The following is a 20661-nucleotide window of genomic DNA, read 5'->3' as shown; positions in this document are numbered from 1 at the left end:
CAGAATCTCCTCAGTGATGTCATGGAAACAGAACTCCTGACCAATCACAACGAGCTCAGAAGCAGGAAGGAAGTCTGGGATATGAGTTCAGTTTTTACTAATGAATACTGTATGTGTTTGTGTACACTGATCACTCTAACACCTGCATGCACGTGCCTACACACACACACACACACATACACACACACACACACACACACTGGAATGAATCAGATGCATACTTTTGATATGTGCAATCGTTAATATCGTACAAAAGCACGCAGCAGGTCCATTCAGTAAAGCAGTGACTCTCTTACAATCCCTTTCCAAAAACAATCTTCCTCTTCTTCATCTTGTTTTCAAACTTGCATCATGTCGATCTTTTATGTCAGCTCCCTCTCCTGTTCTCCCCCGTACATGTAAGAGTTGTATCCAGGAGGCTGCACATACTCCTCAGACTTATCCCAGTCCGACACCCAGCCAGCCCCAGCACCTCCTCCTCCTGCCCCTCCTCCGTTGGAACCAACAGCTGGTTGGTTTATGGCCCCATACTGCCCGCCTCCACGGTACATCTCCTCTGTCTCATTGGCAAGTTCATCCTCATCAATAATACCGCACTTCTCCTCGCTGGTGTCCTCTATGTCTGCCCATGCCTGCTTTTCTCCTGATGCAAACAGTCCTGGAGAGAAACAAAAAAACATGATCAGACTGGGATCTTGTGCACACACCTCCAAAAAAAATTATATTCAAGGTCAAGCCATACCATAGAAAATGACTCCTCCGTAATGAACAAGGGAAGCTATAAGAAAGACACCCTGCCACTCTTCACGTGTCTGAAATGATGTAAAAAGACATCAAACACGGGTGAGATTGAAAGTTTTTTAATTGACATGATAAAGTCGGTACAGTGAAACATTTTTTACCTTGTGTTTGGTCATTGCTCCCACAATGAGAGGACACACCATTCCAGATAATGTTCCCACCCCGTTTGAGATGCCCATCAGTATGCTGGCGTATCGAGGGGCGATATCCAAGTGATTGACATTAAACCCTGAGTGAAAGAACAAATGCAGTGCACAATATTATTTCTCCTCTTTCCTAAAGTTTACTGTTAAATGTTATTGACATTTCTCTCAACAGAATAAAGTGACATCAATTAGGGGAGAAGTTGCAGTTTTGGTTATCATGAAGCCAAGTCAGCCCTCATTATTGAGTCAATATTGAATTGGCAAAAAAAAACATATTGCAATGCATTGATGAATAGTTTTTTTTTGTTTTTTTTTTACCAGGCCTAATATTTTCACATCTAAGTGGGTGAATTAAGAGTTTATTTCAACCAAAACCAGAGTTGTTGATTGTTGGAATAGTGGGAAGCTGAACCAAGAAAATTCTTGTGAGTTTTATTTTGTTTCTTTTGACTTTGAATTAAGTGTGTTTTATGCTGATAAAATTACAATTCATTTATATGGAGTCAGGTGGGTCAGGCAATAGTAATTTTGGGGCTGTTTGTAGTTAAACAAAAAGGATCTCATTCTTTTATAAAAAGTTACTTTCCATAATGTCACACACTTGGGCTAAAAATCTGAGCCTGTCTATAGCAAAAACTCTCACCAAATGATGGAACAATTTCAAGAACTGTAGTTCCCATAAGTCACTAAAACAAAAAATACAAAATCGTGGGAAAATAGGGTCCAGGTTGAAAAAAAACAGACTAGCTTGACATTTGGGGAAACATGCCTATTTACTTGTACATTACATTAAATATGTTGCTTAAGCCTAAAGCTGGTTTTCATAGCATAACAGTGGAAATGAATGCTTTTTAAGAGTGTTATGCGCTGCACTATCTCCTGGCAGGTATACAGCATGCTTGTTTATAACGTCTCTCACCTGAGATAGCAAACCCACTGAAACCCACAGCGAGGACCAAAAAGGAAATGGCAACACCTTTTGAATGAGAGTATCCCACCACCAGCAGGAGGGTGGCCTCCATCCCAAAACCTGAAACACATAAACACATCAAAAACTACTTAAAAAAGGACGAATGAGGAAAAGCATCCACTATTTTATACTCGGTCTCAACAAGCAATTGTCACCTGTTATACAGTTGTGACTTCTAATTGTGTTAGAAATGTGTTTACGCACATGCAGAAGTAACGCTGATGCAACCTTTAAGTGTACTAAAATATTAATACTATTCCAGTGCTGGCAGCTGCTGCACTTCAGACCCCCTGACTATGAGCTGTTGGGTAAAAGCTACCAGACAAATGATGTCACTATATGGAAGGTCCTTGAATGTCAGGAAAATGAATCATATTTTCCTATTTTTTACTTTTTGCAATGATCTTATACAAACTCCTCTTATTGCATTGTCTTGGACTTTCTTTCTAACCCCTTCTAACCCTCCTCCAACTCTCATCTGTTCCTGTTTGACACTCTCACCTCCACAGTTCATGAGCTTCCTGACATTGGTGGTGGTCATCAGGTTGTGAGTTCTCAGGTAGTCTGCCAACTGGCCTCCAATAGGCACGATGATTGTCATCACCAGATGGGGCAAAGCTGACACCAGGCCCACCTGAAAGAAAAACGAGGAGAGCGTGAGAGAAGATGTGTATATGCATGTTAGAAAGAGACACGAAAATAGTGTTTTAATTCATTTGAGTATTAGGAATGACTGGAGGTTGAAGGTCGAAAAAGATTAAAATCTCTACTCTCTACTACTAGTACATTGATCACCATAATATTTATATTTATGCTGATTATTGCTTCTGTAAACTAACCTTAGATATCCTGAAAGTGGACATAATGTCAAAGAAAAGAGATTAGTTGTGGTGGTTTGGCTGACATTAACCATACATCCAGTCCAACACTCCCCTATTTCCAGGCATTTTCTGTCATGTCTACACTGTCTGCTATCTTCCAGTACCCACAAAGATACCAACAGTTTTGTCAGGCAGTTTCTCAGACTCTTGCTCTTGTTTTTGGATTAAATATGGAAAACTATATCTTCATGAACAAAAAACAAACAAAAAACAGCATAAAAATATGACAACACTAGTTTCCACAACCACGTGTTACTGTAATGTATTTGATTTGTCTGTAACTCTAGTGATAGTCTAATTCCCCGAAACTGCTATAAAATTTGGGTATGGGACTCACACAAATCCACTTGTGTAGGAGCTAAGTCTATTACTTTCTGAGCTATTTAAACCGGCCTAACCTGGCTGACGTGCGTGCTTCAGATTGATGCCACAGCTTTCCTTTGTTGTGATGCGTGTACTGTTCAGAAAATGATCTGCCGGCTCCACTTTGCAGAACAATCGTCATATTTATTCATACCATCATGCATAGAGGTGAATAAATGTCAGTTTCTTTGTTTCTGTCAGTGTGCCCCAGATTTCAGCACAGTGACACCTAATGTACAATTTGTGAATAACATTGACTGTCTGGTTAGTTCAATCACACATTCGGCTCTTACACTTCACCTACAAAATGACCATTTTCGTATCAGTTATTACCATGTTAGCTTGGAATTGTAGGGACATTTTTTCTGTCTCGCACACCTCAGCGATCAATGAGGAAAAAGAGGTCTGCATTTGTGTGTGCATTTGAACTCTGCCTATTTTTTCCATTGAGTTACTGAAGCACACTTCTGATCCGTGCGAGAGACTGTTAATGCGGTCGTGTTTTAAATAGTAAGGTTTTTTTGTAGCAAAAAATAAAAAGAGCATATCATTGGATAAATGAGACTAGGATTATACTGTACCAGCTGTATGAAAGTAAGTAAACAGATGGTTTGATATAGTTTGGCTGTTTGTTAAATGCAGCCGCCTTTACTTTAATTTATCAAGAATGCCATTTTTCGATTTTCCATTTACTGTTGAGGCATTTGAGAAAAACAACGTTTTCTCCACAAAGTCGAGGTAACAAGGGGTGAGTCATTGATAAACAACAGTCATTTGGTGGTGGAGGTAATCCTTTAAAGACAAATTCTGGTATTTTTCAACCTGGGTTTTATTTACTTAATCACGAGTGCTGTGACTATGGGTCATAATAATGTTGAACTCGTTAAACAACATTCGGATTTGGGAAATACGGCTCCGGCAAAGCAATGTACATCACAGCAAGAGACAAAAATCTCCTGAAACTTTCCAAAAACAGTTATATCTTACATAAATCATTTAAAATGCTTGAGGTGGCGAATGCAGAATTAGTTTAAGTGCCCTTAAGCAAAGTCTTAACACTCAAACTCTCCAGTGAAACTGCAGTTGACCGTAGTGGGTGACTTTAGCTTTGGGAATATTCCAATTGTGAGTAGACATTTCTGGAAAATCTCAAACTATAACTTCTGCAGAGAAATCCTTTGTAGCTGTCTGCATAATATAATCTCACCTTGCTAATCGCAAAGCCAAAGACTTCTTCAAAGTAGGCCGGCTGGCTGATGAGGAGCAGGTAGAAGGTCCAGCTCCTGCAGAAGTTGGCCACAATGATGGCGTAGACTGGCATGGAGGTGAAGAAGTGTCTCCATGGGGTTTTAAATTTCTGTCACCCAAAAGTAATAAGATATTACTGGGATCCACTCACTTCACAGAATCAGAGAGTCAGCTAAGTGTGTGTAAATACAAGTGTGCATTCACATTATCTGTGTTAGTGTGCACGTTTAAGAGATTTTCAGCATTAGATTGATTAGCTACATATGAGCATCTTATCAGGCCATACTTGGAGAGGATTTAGAAATGACGCAGACTCTCCGATTGCATCTTCAATGTACTTCCTCTCTTCTGGTGTGATAGTGGGATGGGCTGCGGGACTCTCATACGACACCAGAATCCAGAACATATACCAGAATATCCCAAAACTGCCTGGGAGAGGGACAGAGATTATTGTACAACATCTGCAATAGGCAGGGAAGAAATTATTTTGATTTGATTTTGAGCACCTGATGCAGACACATATTAAGTTTTTAAAATTCACATAAAAGCCTTTTAAACCATTTGGCCTTGATTGAATGCACTTGACATACACTGGCTGATAGATTTGGAAACATTTGCATCTGAACTGGTGCTAGAGTTATAAAGGACTTGGCAAAACATTCATAGTACTGCAGCAAGCAAACACATTAGAATATAAGGATACTAACCATAGACATAGAATACTGAAGGCCACCCAGTGTATTGCACCAGTACCCCAGCTAAAGGCATGGCAACCACCGCCCCTGCGTAGGATCCTAAGAAGGCATTACACAGAAAGACAAGAAACAATTTATTCATTTTTCCTTAAAATCATAATATAATTTCAGTACTCAAAACATTTATTGTTAATTGTCATTTAGTGGTCAAAGAAATTCACATGTTCAACACTTTTAATCTCTTAAACTTAAAAGAAAAGAAAGGAGCTGTATGTAAACCAGCTACCAAAACAAAAAACAGAAGCTCAGATTACAACACACAAAGAAAGAGCATGACTTTATTCTCTTGCCATTACCTCAATACATCGTTTCATACAAAATAGTTATTTACTGCTGTATTAATGCTCTGAATGTATGGATGTATAAAGATATCTGGATACAGTGTTGAAAGTGGAGTACCATTCATTCCTATAAAATTTCTCTCAGTGGTGCATGAAGTCAACAGAGTTAAACATCTGTACTGATTCTGCACTAGAGGTGAGTGCTCCACTAACTTGAATGGGAATAAAATGATTTAATCATGCACCTCCTCTAGACTTTCAAAATGTTGTCAGACTTAATGTATCAAATCTCGATAGTGATTCGTAACACGTTATTTCTCTGGGTTCGTAAACCTAAAAACAAATTATAAATAATCTATTGATTTAGAGTCATCTTTTTAAAAGTGTGAAAATTTGTGCACACTTGTGGGTCAGGTGCATAGGAGAAGACCAACGAAAGCAGAACAAAAATTCCGGCACACTGTTTACCTCACTTGCAATCAAGAGTGAACTTTAATAACAACATTTTGGTACAAAGACCTTCATCAGATAAACTGGTAAAGGAAAAAGTCTTTTTGTGCCACGTGGTAACGTGACAGATGTAATTCAAGTAACTGGGCACTATAAAAATTGGCTTCAAAGCCCAATGCACTTTCTCTGGGCCTGTCTGAATGTTACATAAAGGTACTTTAACTGTGGCAGAGATCTGAATGTTTCTGCAAATATCACAGATATTGAACTTTGGAGAAATGTGTCAGTCATGTGTAACTTTACCGCAAAAGGCTGTTGTGGCTAATCGACTTCTCTCAAGAGGAGGCGCCCACTTGGCCCAGATCCCATGGCAGGCTGGGTATGATACACCCTGAAGGACACAATACAGTCAGTGAAACACTCATGCATGTATTCTCACACTGAGCCCTGCACTACACATATTGTACCTCAACAAGGCCCTGGCATATCCTGACCAGTATGACGCAGCTGTAATGGCAGCGAGCAGCAGATGGAATCAGCATGTTGAGGGTGGATGTGGCCACTATGGCAAAGCCAAATACTCTGAAACACACAAAAGACAAACAAGCTGCCTCAGATTCAATACATTCACTTTACAATATACAAGATAACAGTAATGCCAAAAATGAGGAAATACTGCAAAAATGCCGAAATTCTACCTATTGGCTGCAAATTTTTGACATATAAAGCCACCCGGTATTTGTGTGACTATGTAGCCCCAGAAGAAGGAGCCGTGGATCATCCCCACCGTCTCAGGGTCCCAGGTGAACTGTGCAGCCTGGAGAAAAGAAGATATATGACTTTAAACTTAACTTTAAGGTTTGCAGACACAGTCATATGAGCAGAAATAAAGCATGCCATAGAGAAACAGAAATAAACCCTCAAACAATATCCATCTAAAAGCTTCAATTTCTATTTTGCCACTTACCACAAGTACTTCCTTGTTGCCTTTGTAGACAGTGTGATCATTGACCATGCTTACAATGGCCACACCCAGGTTGCACCGGATGCCGAAAGAGATGCAGAATCCCAGGCCAGACAGGATGGCAATGATGTACCGCCTCGGCAGGCCAAAGCAAGTACAGTCTACCACCGGCAGCTCCTTCTCCTCCACCAGCTCAGGACGGCCCTCCGCTGACAATTCAATGGTTTCTCCATTGGGCTGCCGCTTCTCAATCAACCTGAGGGGAGACACAGAGACAGAACGTGCAGTAAATTGGAACAACAAACCAGCCTCTGCACTTAAGAAAATCAAGTCTAGTCTATTTCCATCTGATGTAACATTCTGCTGATTTAAACGGTTCAACTTAAGTTTGCAGTGATGGATCCACTCCAAGTCAAACATGGAGTAACAATTAACACTGTGAAATTATCATGCATCTTTATAATCTGATTCTCAACACAACCTGATTGGGATATTTGCTCTAATAGTGCATCACTGTGAGAATATAATATGGACAACATTCTGTTTGTTGTCATTCATAATTTGCTGAAACATGCAACTGGTCCAACTGCTCATTTAGGATCTCGAATGTAGACTGGCATTTCCCTAAAAAAAAAAAACCAAAAAAAAAAAACACACACACAAATCAAATATGAAAAGAGTGAGAGATGACAGTGAGGTGACACACTGACGCACACCTCTTCTGTAGACAAAAACTTGCATGACATGGAAATGGTGGCTAAAAAGGGGGTTTCCTGGGACCATTGGGGAAGATTTCTGGTTCGGGTGAGCTAATGATGCTTAAAAAAGAAATTTGTTGTAAAAGCTGGAAATGCAGGAAGCATGGCAACCTGGAATCAGCAGATATCTTTGAGCCAAACAATGCTGTGGACCTTTGCTTTGCTATTTTGATGCTGTGACAAGGATGATTTAGATTTTTCCATGCATATTTTTATGCCTCTGTGTTTTAGGCAGCCGTGGTTAGAGGCGTAATGTTTTTGGATTGACCATACAACCATCAGGTTCTCAGGAATGCAATATCTTATGTATGCCCTGAAGGAATTACTTCTTTCCTCTTTTTTTTCTTTCCTATATGGCACAATTTACACCTGGGCTGCAGTTGAATATTCAAAAATTATATTCTATGTCTTCTCTAAACACCTTTTCATTGACATTAATGGAAAATGTCCTGAAGTCCAGGAAAGAAGTAAGAAAAAAATATAAGGACTGAGAGAAGACAACCCCAGTACCAAATGATAATGCAACTGCACTTACATTCATAATGTAATTATGCGATGGTGGGTCAATTTAAAAGTTGCTGACAAAAAGAAATGTAGGATAGCATTATCTGCTTTCCTTTCGTAAAGGATGTTTCCAGTGTACGCTATGCTAAAGGATATAAGAAAGCAAGGACTGGGGAACTTTTTGTTAGCATTTAGAGAATTTGCCCAGCTCTTATCATGGCTGCCACTTAGATACTTCCAATTCATTTAAATCAGTTAGGAACCTTCTCAGGGAAAAAGACTATTTGACGACAGTCCTGGACCCAAGGATGAACTGATCAGAGCTTGGCAGACACAGGTTAAAGGTCACGTCCATCCCATTCTTGTGAACGTAGTAACGCCTAGAGAGATTTTCTTTAAATCTGGTACAAACGTCAATATGGGCTGTGTTTTATTAGCTGTTTAACATGCCTTACTTGACTTCAACTCTGCACTCGCCCTCGCCATCATAAGTGTCATTCCATTGTCTGAAAAACTCAAGTGAACTTGTTGACATCAACTCTCAGAGGACTGACCATGAGTCCATAATGACGGTCACTCCAGAGATGTTCTAAATCACCAACAGTGCATTGCAGTCATGCATTTGGTGCAAGGAAATACTTGATACATACATGGTCAGGTCGCAGGAATGTATATAAAACTCAAACAGCTGACCACTGAAGAAAAAGAAGATGAACCCTGAGTAATAATAGTAATAATAGTCAAATCACAAACCAAAACTCAAATCAGAAACTAATGGAGTTGAAAAGCAGCATTGTGCTTGGCTCACAACTGGTAGCTGATCTGTGATAGTTTGCGCTTTAGGTGTACAAGAGCAGGTGTGATTCATTGTAATGCCCTACTCCTCCAAGTGGCTTCTTTGCTGTTACGTAACAACAAGGGCTGAGGGAAAGTTAATGAGGCAAAGTCAAAAAACTAATGAAACACAGCCTTAGACTCAAGGATGGACTGATTATATTTTGAAGATCAGAAGTAATGATGACCTCACAAAACACATTCTTTACCACAACCCAAGAATTCCTGTGCTAATTACGATACAATTTTGCAGATATGTCCATAAGGATGTAATGATAAAGTGATGACATTTCATATCCAAAAGGTCAAAAGCCGACTTCACTGTGACATCATAGTGTTCTGCAGAAACACTTTTGTGCTCATTACTCAACGTCATAACTCAGGAACAGAAGGAAAGACATTTTGTCGGATACTGAATCGATGATATTTCTCTTGGGCATCCGCCTTAAAACTGTGCTCATTGTAAAGCCGCTCTACGCTGCTAGGTTGAGTGATGTATCCGCATTACAACATGTGTCGTTTTTTGCGGCAACAAAAATATTCAAAGCATTGCCAACTGTTATGGCTACAACTATGTGTCTTATTCTGTCATTGGTTTTGCTGATATTGAGCTGCAGTTGGACCAGGAGATGAAGCTATTCATCAGTGCTCTGTACTACTGTTAAATTCCTTCAAAGCTGTGGAAGCTTACAACCGTAAGGCGATAATTCTAGTTTTTATTACAGAGATTACAAAGAATTTGTCTACTTTTCACATTTCACTCTCTCTCACACATGCACACCTCCACGCAGACAACATGCACCATGTTGGAGTCGTGTCTGACTCAGCACGTCCCAGTGTGTGGAAGCAGCTGTCGCTACAGCCAAGGAGCCGAGTAAGCTACGACAGCAGATTTCCCCAGTGTCCTTTCCTTCAGGACGACTGGGACCTGCTGCCGTACTGGTGCAGTTACAAGAGGTCCAAACAAGAGATCACTGGAGACCAACATCTAACCACATCACACGACCAAAAGGACGCGCTTGTGTGTTTATACTGTGAGGTCATTCAGACGGTGTGTGAGTGCACAGATGAAAAAAAGTTGACCTAAAAGAAGGGAAGATTAAATAACCTATTCACTGACTGCAAAATTTAAGAGAGTATAATCAATTTTTTAAGTAAAAAAAATACATCCATTTTGTCACTTTTAATTTTTATAAATCTTAAATGCTTTTTTTTGTCAAAAGAAAGGAATTTCTGTGTTAACCATTATAATTTCTGTTAATAATTGTCTTAGAAGAGACCAACATTTGTTGTTATTTTAGGCTTTTATGGCCATTTTTTGTCAAAAGGGGAGTGTCACGTTTTTTCCACAAGAGTCAAACAGTGAAGTCAGGAGAGCGGCCATCTGTTTATCATAACCTCTATACTCTCAACAACATCTCCCACTTTTTAAACACACACACACACACACACACACACACACACACACACACACAACACGTAATGCTTTCTGCAGATACATTTCTCCGATTAACTCAGGCATAGTGCAACACTTTCTATGTGCTTTACCCTGAGTGTTCGTTTTTGTGTGAGTTCACAGCGAAGTGCACTCGTGTGTCACCCGTCTACCTTCCATTGAGCTAATCCAGTTAGTCAGTGAGCTGGAGAATTATGCACAGAAACGGGCACGACCATCACAAGCATTTGTTTCATTTGATGAGGACGGTTGCTTTTTTAAAAAAACTCGTAAAATTTGAGCTTCAATACATTCCTCAGAAACAAGTGTTTACTGCATTGAATGCAGCTCAGTATTTCAGGCAAAGACAATTCATCTCTCTCAGGCTTTCAGCACATACTGAAACTCCAAGATAACTTATTCACGCACGCTAACACAAGACAAGTCAGACTCTGACACTGCTAAATTATTGATGTGTTTTTGGGTGGGATAAATAATTCACTGCAGCTTTTACACCATGATCTGTCACTATCTATCTATCTGTTAGCTGTCTGCATATGTACACTCTGTCTCATCTAGCCAGTCGTTATATTTCTCAGTTATGCATGTGGATTTCACTCCCTCCCCCATTTTCACACAGTAGACTCTGCATAATCTCTTTTTACATCCATGCAATCCATCAATAAACACACAAAATAAAAGACATGCCAGTATAACGATAGAGAAACTAAACATCGGTCCATCATGAGATATTCTGCTTGTTAAGTAAAACACAATGGGCAACAGAAAAGTAATACTTTGTGAAGCAACGTTTTGGAATTTGTAAGAGATTAGAGAGGCTGTGTCCTCTCTCTCTCTCTCTCTCTCTCTCTCTCTCTCTCTCTCTCTCTCTCGCTCTCTTAATCTGTCACAACATTCAGATTAGGATTACAAAAATGATTTACTTCCGGAAATGAATATGGAAGGACAGACTAGCGCTGGGCGTGGCTGGCCATGCTTCCCCCTCAATCACGACACACTGCTGAGGTTCATGTTGGCATTTGATTCAGTTTTTTAGTCCTCTGGCAAAACGGATTACTTTCACTTACAGTAAATGTTGTTATTTTATGTTTCAAGTCAAATATCTAATGATTTCTATAATGTTTAACCCCGTCCACCTGTAGAAATTGTTTGTATGTAACTAAACAGCTTTCTTAATTATGTTATCGTTTATTTCAGGTAACAAATGACTCCATTTAATTACCACGTAGGCTTTGGTAAGAAGTGATTGGAGAGGATGGCGAGCTTACAAGTGCAGGATCTTGGCACTAGTACTTCAGGTTCCTGTCCAGACTCCCTTTCTTTAGTTTAGGCAACAAATGCACTTTGATTAAGGTTTGGGAAAGTGTGTGATTGTGGATCCATTTTAGAGTTTTGACTTTAGATCAACTTTATTTTCATTCAAGCTATACACAACAGTGCACCTTAGAATGAAATTACAATGCAATTGGCTCAGAAATATTAAAACTGTAGTAAAAAAAAGAAACAATGTGTTTAAAAATACAATGATGAATAAATAAATAGATGGAAATTTCACATATTGATTTTAATAATAATAAAAGACATAATAACAGATGGTAGGTTTAGGCATCAAATGCACTATGGTTAACTTTAGGGAGAGACTGGGATTTTGGTTAAATGTGAATAAGTAGAATTACCGTTCTACCATTACCATAGTATTCTGGATCTGACCAAATGTCTCCCACTGTGTTTCTGAGTTATGATGTTAAGCAATGGCCAGAAAAGTTTTTTTTTTTTTTGCAGGAGATTAGGATGTCACGGTGAAGTTAACTTTTGGCTTTTTGTAAAATGTTGTCATAATTAGTGTATAGGTTCTGGAGTTAGAGCCAGTGACCTTGACTTTTGACAGTCAGCCACCAAATTCTAGTCAGATTATTCAGAGTCTTAGAGGACGTTTGAGCCAAATCTGAGGAAACTCCCACATGGTGTTCTCAGGATATTGCATTCAAGAGAATGAGACAGATGCAAGGTCACATTGACCTTGACATTTGACCACAAAATGCAATTAGCTCATTGTTTAGCCCAAGTGCCAAATTTGAAGAAATTCCCTCAGGGTGTTTGTGAGATATTACATTTACAAGAATGAGACAGGTGCAAGGTCACACTGACCTTAACCTTTCACCACCAAATTCTGATCTTAAATCCTTGAGTGCAGGTAAATGTTTGTGCCAAACTTGAAAAAATGCCCACAAGGTGTTATTGAGATATCTCGTTCACAAGAATGAGACAGACAGTCATAGTGACATTGATCTTTGACCACCAAACTCTGATCAGTTCATCATTGAGTCCAAATGGACGTTTGTGACTTATTTGAAGAAAGTCCCTAATCCAGCCATGGCTTTGGCCAGTGCAAAGGCATAAAAGAGGCAGGTCAATATCACTGAATACTGCATTGCACAATTGCCTTTTTTGGTTGAAAACAACAGAATGACGTTTGGTGATTTGTTCAGGATCAACAAAATTGCGATTTGCAACATATGTTAATGTGCAACATTTCCTCATTGTGTTAATAGAAAACATAATATGCTCAGCATTATTTTTCCCTAAAGATGTATTTACTATTTCAAATCAGTTGTATATGGGCATAATTTCTAGGAGGCAGAGCTTCTCACTTTTGTTTAAGTTACAGCACATGATCTATATTTGATAGGTGGTGCACAGGCCTCTGGACAAGGAGCTTCATGTGCACCATAGTGTTTTATACAACACAAAAGAAAGATGAAATTGTGCCCAATTCTGTAAATCAAAGCAAAAAGCTGATCAAAAAAGCTGATGTGACACAAAGCAAGGTGTGCACATCTTTTCTGTTGAATCAGTTGGCCAAACATACGCTGCTGTCCTCCCTGTAAACGTGCTGACTCGCCCCCTGAGTAGAGCTCAGCATCCTGCTTCAGAGCTGGTGAAGGTTGCAGGAGGATCCTCATTAAACCTCATGACAGATTGCAGCCTGACACCTACACATACGCTACCAGCTAACGAGGCTAGCCCACAGCAAAAATTACCGTTAATTACAGATGCCTCCCACTAAAGGGCAATCTCACTTTCGTGTGTAAGTGTCTCAAAATAGCCGGCTATCTACTGATATGGTGTTTAATGTGGCAGTAAAGATGTTTACTGGTACTTTTACTTTACAAACAAATACATTAATTTTTACATAAATCAGCAGTATGCCTGCCAGCCGGCACAAAACAATAAAAAGTGCTAGGTCACTGAGCAAGTAAAGGTATGAGACACAGAAAAAAGAAGCTTTTTCTCTGGACGCGTGCCTTCGTGTGAGGCTCACAATGCGGTGAGCTTGCACTCAGCTGATGTAGCTTCTCTTGTTAGCATAGCGAGGACCCGATAGGTCTCAGCTGGCAACAATTAATGAGCGAGAAAGCATGAGCAGGCAGGAGTCCCGTGACCTCAGGCTCACTGGAATATCATAATTACAATAGTTACAGGCTCAGTGGAGAGTCAGTAACTATTCACACCTAAAACTGAGCTCATATCTGTGCTTTTCACCTGGTCACGAGAGGAGAGTTCAATGTAATCCTGAATACAAATCTGACATAAAAATGTCAGATTGGCATTTTGCCGATTATCTGATTTGGCATTTTATTTTAATGATCATCGATAAAATAAATTAATTAAAAAGTATAAAGAAAGTGTCATAATGGTAGGAACTTTTACTGCACAAAGCAGCGCCAATAAACTAGCAACAGGGAAACACATACGCACTAACATGCACATGCGGCCGGGCCAGTTTGCCACAACAAACCACAGAGAAGCTCAGATTACAACACACACACACAAAGATGGAGGATGACTTCATTTTCTGCTCAGGATGCCATTATTCCACCACATCTTTAAAAAAAAAAAAAATGTTTTGCTGCTTTATTAATGCTTTGTTGCCTGCAGCTCCTTCAAATGGGGTTAATACTATAGATTACTTCCTGGATTAATTAATAAATCATTTTGTTTATCAAATATCAGAAAAATAATGAAAATAGCACTTTTAAAATTCCTACAACTTAAGTTTATGAGTTTTTACACATAATGTATTTTATTCAATTAACTGAATACCCAAATGTATTTAGTTTAATGATATAAATGACAAAGAAATCCACACATTTTAGAATCTATAAGTAGCAAATTTGGCATTTTTTTGCTTAAAACATTACTTAAACTGTTATTTGATTATCAAAATGATTGAAGATTTATTTTCTGTTGATCGACTTATGACACATTCAACTAATCGCTGCAGCTTTTAAGCATTTATGTGCAGCCAGCCCCAAAACCTGAGCCCACACACACACACACACACACACACACACACACACACACACACACACACACACACACACACTAATCTTCCCATCAACCCTGGAATATTTAATCATATATAATGTAAAACTCCTCAAATGCTATTTCTGTTTACTTCCAGTGTGATAGACCATAATTTTTTTTATTTTTTTTTTTAGCAGGTGAAAGGAGTGACAACATGCATAAAGGGAACTTCTACTAAATATTTGCTGTTTAATTATGGGAAAATATATTAATAATTTTGTATAATTTGTGATTTTGCAATATTAAATCATTTAAAAAATACCACCGTGACTTTCACGTGCTGGTTGGTGACCTGGGACTTTTGTTACCCTGTATATTAAATTCACAGAGCGTTCTGCGTAATCCTCCGATAAGAGGATGATGGAGAGAGAGAGCGAGACAGTGACGGAGGTTGACAGTAAAAATATTATATAACGGCAGACGCCCTGGTCATTATTTGTCCACATCCGTGTGTTGAATTGATCCTTCATTGTGCTGTATGTAAAACATGCTTTTCTCTCCTCATGTCATCCCACCCACTCTGGTCCTCATCTTAAAAATACTTCCCCCTTTTTACTCCTCTTTTTGTAGGTCAGGTGTTTGAAATAATGGGCTATAGCTCGAGGATTTTTTATTTTCAAATTGCTGTTATTTTGTCATTTCGATAGTGGTGTCTCCCCCTTTATGCATGAGCCTCTCACTCTCCCTGAAGTGAACAGATTGGGTCTCTGTGGGACTGTGTCACCCAGGGAGACACCCTCGTCCCCATCCTGTCACACTACTTTTTTTCCCTTCTTTCCTGTGGACATGCACATGCACACTCGCACATATAAACACACAAACACACACATGCACACACACACACTGTATTGAAATACTCACACATGTGACCTTCATAGACAAATTATCTAAATACTCACATAGTATAACTCAATCACTCTGAGTGTTGACTGGATCTAACCACAACACACACACTGCTTCTCACTACCTTTATCAGAAAGCTAACAGTAGGGCCTATACTGAGCTTGGTCGAAAGATATATTAAAAAACTTTTTAAAAATGTTTCTTTGCTCTCCAGGTCTGTTTTGTCACATCCAACAATACAGGGAGGCAGCGTAAATATGAAATAATGAAGCATAGCTGACATCATGGATACATTGGCTTCACTGCCAATAACCGTGCATGCTGAGCGGCTGCAGCTGACTTAACAAACTGCTTAGCTCTGACTAATCTATCATCTGAGGGGATCCTTCAGCAAACCTGTGTACATTTAGCCACTTCCACACACACTTACAATATGGGTAAAGAGTGACTCGATGGCAAAGACAGAAAGACAAAAGATCAATACGGAACACAAGCAGAATGTCTCAAATGTGTCATTTTAGTGAATTCTAAAAAAATATTTAAGTCTTCAGAGTATCACAGAATTCACCTCTGTCATTTTTATGCTTAATAACCAGTCTAATAGCTTTAACATCACTGCGGTTGTCACCATATTTAAACTGTAACTGGGGTAGTCAAAGGTTAAAATGGATTTGTCTTTATGTCAGAGTTGTTGTTGTGATAACTGTGATATTCAGACATTAAATATTATGATGTTGTCGTGTAAATAATTTTTTCCATTTCTTTATGTTGTCACTTTGCCTCTCTACAGCCCTACACTCATATTTAGAGTGTTATTAATTTCACAAAAAAAAGAAATGCAAAATGCACAATAAACAAAGTAAAACATGAACTTGACTGAAAACACTATCATAATTTTCAAGTTCTACTATTGTATTATGAATCTCTTTGCTCACTATAATTAACTAGTGAAAATTTGATATCTACAGCCTTTACCCATAAATACAAACTAAGGTAACTTAACTGCAATATTATATTTCAGAGGTTTTCAGAAATGTGATACAAACCACTCATTTATCAGGAAACCCCTCTGAGAAGTCAAGTAGCAAAGCTGCTCTGTCTCTGGGTGTACTTAAAGTATTTATGCCAACAACACAGTGTAATAAATATAATAAGACAATGACAACAATTTTAACATTGATAAGGATGCTATAATTAAAATGACATCACATTTGATGTTTGCAAAAGCCTGAATGATAAAAAGGTCTCATGTCATTATTTTGAACATTTCATTTAGACCTCTTCTCAGACCACTGTGTGTAACTGAAAATGTAGCACTCCACCGCCAGAAAAATAGATTAAAAATGGATAACCTGTTATATTTTGCATTGCGTAGTGAAACACAAGCTCTCCTTGTGAAATCCTGAAGATGCAATTGCCTGATCCGTTGAAGCCTTTTGAGAAATCTGTTTTATGAGATGCAAAATGAAATACTATTACAAACTGTAACACGCAGTCAAAATTACAATCATGTAGTGCTGTGGAGAAATTCTTTGAAAATAGGAGATGAATAGTTGATATTTAAGGATTAATTTTAAGTTGTTAAAAAAAGGGATAGCAAGCGTAGAAATGCAGAGTGCACTTGACCTTACAGTGAAGAAGTTTATGCTTACCTAGTGGAGTTTAATATAGAAACAGGAGATGCATTCTGATGGAGAAAATGTTTAAATAATAGATGAACTCCTGGCTGCTTTCATCAGGGGGGGATTTTGTCTGAGGTGGTGAGATTGCACACAAACACACTCGTCTATTCACACAGTGCAGGGATGTCCTGTGTTCAGGATGCAACATATTTCCACGTATAAACACAATAAGATGCATGCTTCAAAACATGCATTGTGCACATAAATTTCCCAAAAATATTCACTTTTTCTTTTGCAACCATTGCCTGTGTCTAACACTGTGGCCACATAGAAACAGAGTTCAGTGGCTAAGCCGAGGAAACGCCCACTAAAACCAATCTGGATCAAATCTTATACATCACATCTCTCACAGCATCAGCTGCAGCCATGCACATGCATGGCTCACGACCAGTAAAAGAGAAAAAGCCTGAGATTTGCATGTCTGTTAATCTGGGAGACCCCGATAGGCTGAAAGTTATCTGTGCGCGTGTCTCAGTGGCTCAATGGATGGATGGATGGAGGATGGAGGAGGAGGGAGCGGCTGGAGGAAGTGACATGGGCTGGGATGGAGTGAGTGGGAGGGGAGAGTTTAGGGATTTGCGTGGCCCGACAGCTGGACTGAAAAACAGGCTATTTCAGGACGGGATTTATACGTTTGGTTGCTACCTCAAATCCTGAGAGAGCGAAAGCTTAAAGCAATGGTTATTGCATGAGGTTCTATCAGTGTCTTTAATCTCTCTCTCTTTTTTACTGAAATATTGTCAGCACACCAATCTGTGTTGCAACATTTGTATTGATATGTAACAAATTTATGTATATCAGGCACTCTAAAAACTTGCTAAACAAGAGATTGCATGGATGCATGTTGATCTTTTCGTAAAAAATTAAACTGGCACAGACATGTACCAGTCAAGGTCAACTTTATCTCAAATAGCCACTGTATCTGTCATAGACAGGCTGTAGAGGTGATACAGATTTCCTTTTATCACAATAGAGCAGCAGAAAATGAAAACAATAATAAAAATAAAACAAGTCCATCACAGTTTCCTACAGTCCATGGCAACAGCCTCAAACTGCTTGTTTTGTCCACCCAGCAGTCCACAAAAATAAGGCGTGCACCGTGAGGAGCAGCATACCAGGCAAATGTGTGGGGCCCCCAAGAACATTTTGGAGAAAGGTGCCCCTGATGACATGATAATGGCGCATTTTGCTATGACAACGATAGGCCTGCTGCAGTAGTCAGTCTTACTAATGTTTTGTGGTTTTCTGTTGTATGCCAATTACATCATTAAAAAAAAAAAGATTTATTATTAGCTGGACGACGGTTGCAATTTGAAACTGAAAGTGTGCTTCATACAGCAGAGTCCGAGCACAGAGAAGCAAAATTTAGATTTCACATATCACCAACAAGATTATGGCAGAGGATTCAGTCCAGTCTAGGATCACCTTTGCCCAAAGATATTCAAGTTTCTGTCATATAAGACAAAGAAAACTGTCTGGAGTAGAGCTGAGAGGCTATAGAAGCTGTAAATATGTTACCATTTTGCTGGAAAAGTATTACTAAGATAAATCAGTTATCTAGCTATTTGCCAATGAAGTCTCTGCTGATTGACTAATAGATTAACCAATTTATTGTTTCAGATTTGTATTACTATAATGATTATTATTATGGCTTGTATGTCTGTTGTTTTTTTTTTTATTACACCATAGGATTTTTTTATAGAGTTATAGAGGAGGAAAATCCGATGTAGCATTGTATTATAGTATGTTGTGTGGCAATGTAATATTGATACATGGACCCAAACTATTGAGTTTTTTAATTATATAAATTATTATTACTGCAAATACAAATTAAACTTTTGGTAGCCTACTAAAATAATAAAATCAATGGCTTTTTCAGTCCACTAGAAACATTTGGCTGCACGTCATCTTTAAAACTTTATCTTGCATTAAACAGATGCTGGCAAAGTTTTTCTTTGGGGACACAATTTATCGTTAGAAAATGTAATAAATCACAAAATAAAGCAATATATGTTACTGCAATACTGAAAATGATAGAAATTGCAAAAATCTTGCATTTTGACTAAAATATTGTGATGATATATTGTCGGGCCTCTGTTGATTCACATCTTTATATAAAATTAGGTTATTACCTTACTTTCATTGGTAAATTTCATACATGTCATGGTTCATTGATCAGAGATGTAACTTTTGTAAGAGAATGCCCTGAAACGTTACAAAAGACAAGCCTACTGCATCATTTTACTTAATGTGTAAAAACCCATAGTTTGTACTTGACAAACTATACAACTAAGAGATGGATAGATAGATAGATATTTGACTTTGGTTCCATCTGATCAACGCTCTCATTCAGAAAACGCACGGAAACATTATGTAACCATACTTACACACTAGTCTGAAACACCAATACACTCAGGCCACTTTAAGCTAGACCAACGAGAGCAAACAAATTAACAGTGAAACACTAGAAATAACAGCATCATTATTGATTTTTTAGAGGAAAAGTGAGCAATAAAGCATCAAATCATAATGGCATAACCTCCCTCTTGTCCCACATGCACACTGTGGCGAGTCCACTTTCACTGCGCACTTTTATCCCGATAACATGCCATGTTTGACTTCTCTTTTCCTATTTTCCCCCAAATAAGAATGAACTACCATAAAAATATGACCAAACATTTTCACCATCACAGACAGCATTTGCACCCACTTCAGCCACTCCAATGCAATCACTGCGCTGCGCAAAGCACGACTTTTGCCGCTATCATGATTTTTGCCACTTTAAAACAAAAAGTCGTCACTTTTCCCAGTTCAAATCAACATCGAACAAACTTTTTCTCCACTAGAGAGTCACTGTTTAGAGGACAGAGGGTGGAAACCCGCAGCATGATGAGCTGCTGTGTCCCGCAGAACAAAATCACCAAACGAGTGAAAATGGGGAAAGTCAGAGGTGGAGTCAGGAATATTTGAAATAGGTGTGTACCTGTGAATTTTCCCCAGAGTTTTGCCCGCGACCGCCTTAAACCTGTCTGGTCGGATCTCCATCCTTGCAGCTTCTTGACCCGGCCGGTGTGCTGATGTCCCGCGCGCCCTCCTGTCCTGCCTGAGCGCGCACAGTCCTCCCTCTCTCTCTCCATCCCTCTCTCTCATCCCTCCCTGCCCACACCAGCCTCCACTTCACTCTCAGATGGGCCACACAGAGACGCAGGCCCTCCTGGTCCACTGTGAGGAAAGACATGAAGTTAGTCTTTATTAGACATGTGGACTGTGGTAATAACAATAATAAGCACTTTCTATATAAGGGATTCAGCTTGGAGTGCGTAACAATAAGACTGCAACATAAAAAAGGACAAGATT

General features: G+C 38.9%; 1 protein-coding gene across 1 annotated transcript; it reads right to left on the bottom strand.

Annotated features, from left to right (window-relative positions):
* slc17a7a (solute carrier family 17 member 7a) lies at positions 1-20349 on the bottom strand. Its single transcript, XM_042505364.1, has 13 exons — positions 20288-20349; positions 6863-7115; positions 6594-6712; positions 6363-6477; positions 6199-6286; positions 5117-5203; positions 4696-4838; positions 4369-4518; positions 2419-2551; positions 1867-1977; positions 903-1030; positions 743-812; positions 1-658 (listed from the first exon to the last, which is right to left on the bottom strand). The coding sequence occupies exons 1-13, from the start codon at positions 20347-20349 to the stop codon at positions 363-365; spliced, it is 1755 nt and encodes a 584-aa protein (XP_042361298.1). The 3' UTR covers positions 1-362.
* Between the last annotated feature and the right edge of the window lie 312 nt (positions 20350-20661).

This window comes from Plectropomus leopardus, chromosome 17, assembly GCF_008729295.1.
Source record: "Plectropomus leopardus isolate mb chromosome 17, YSFRI_Pleo_2.0, whole genome shotgun sequence".
NCBI lineage: Eukaryota > Metazoa > Chordata > Actinopteri > Perciformes > Serranidae > Plectropomus > Plectropomus leopardus.
Note: the sequence above shows the minus strand (reverse complement) of the source record. Positions and strands in the feature narration are given on the sequence as shown.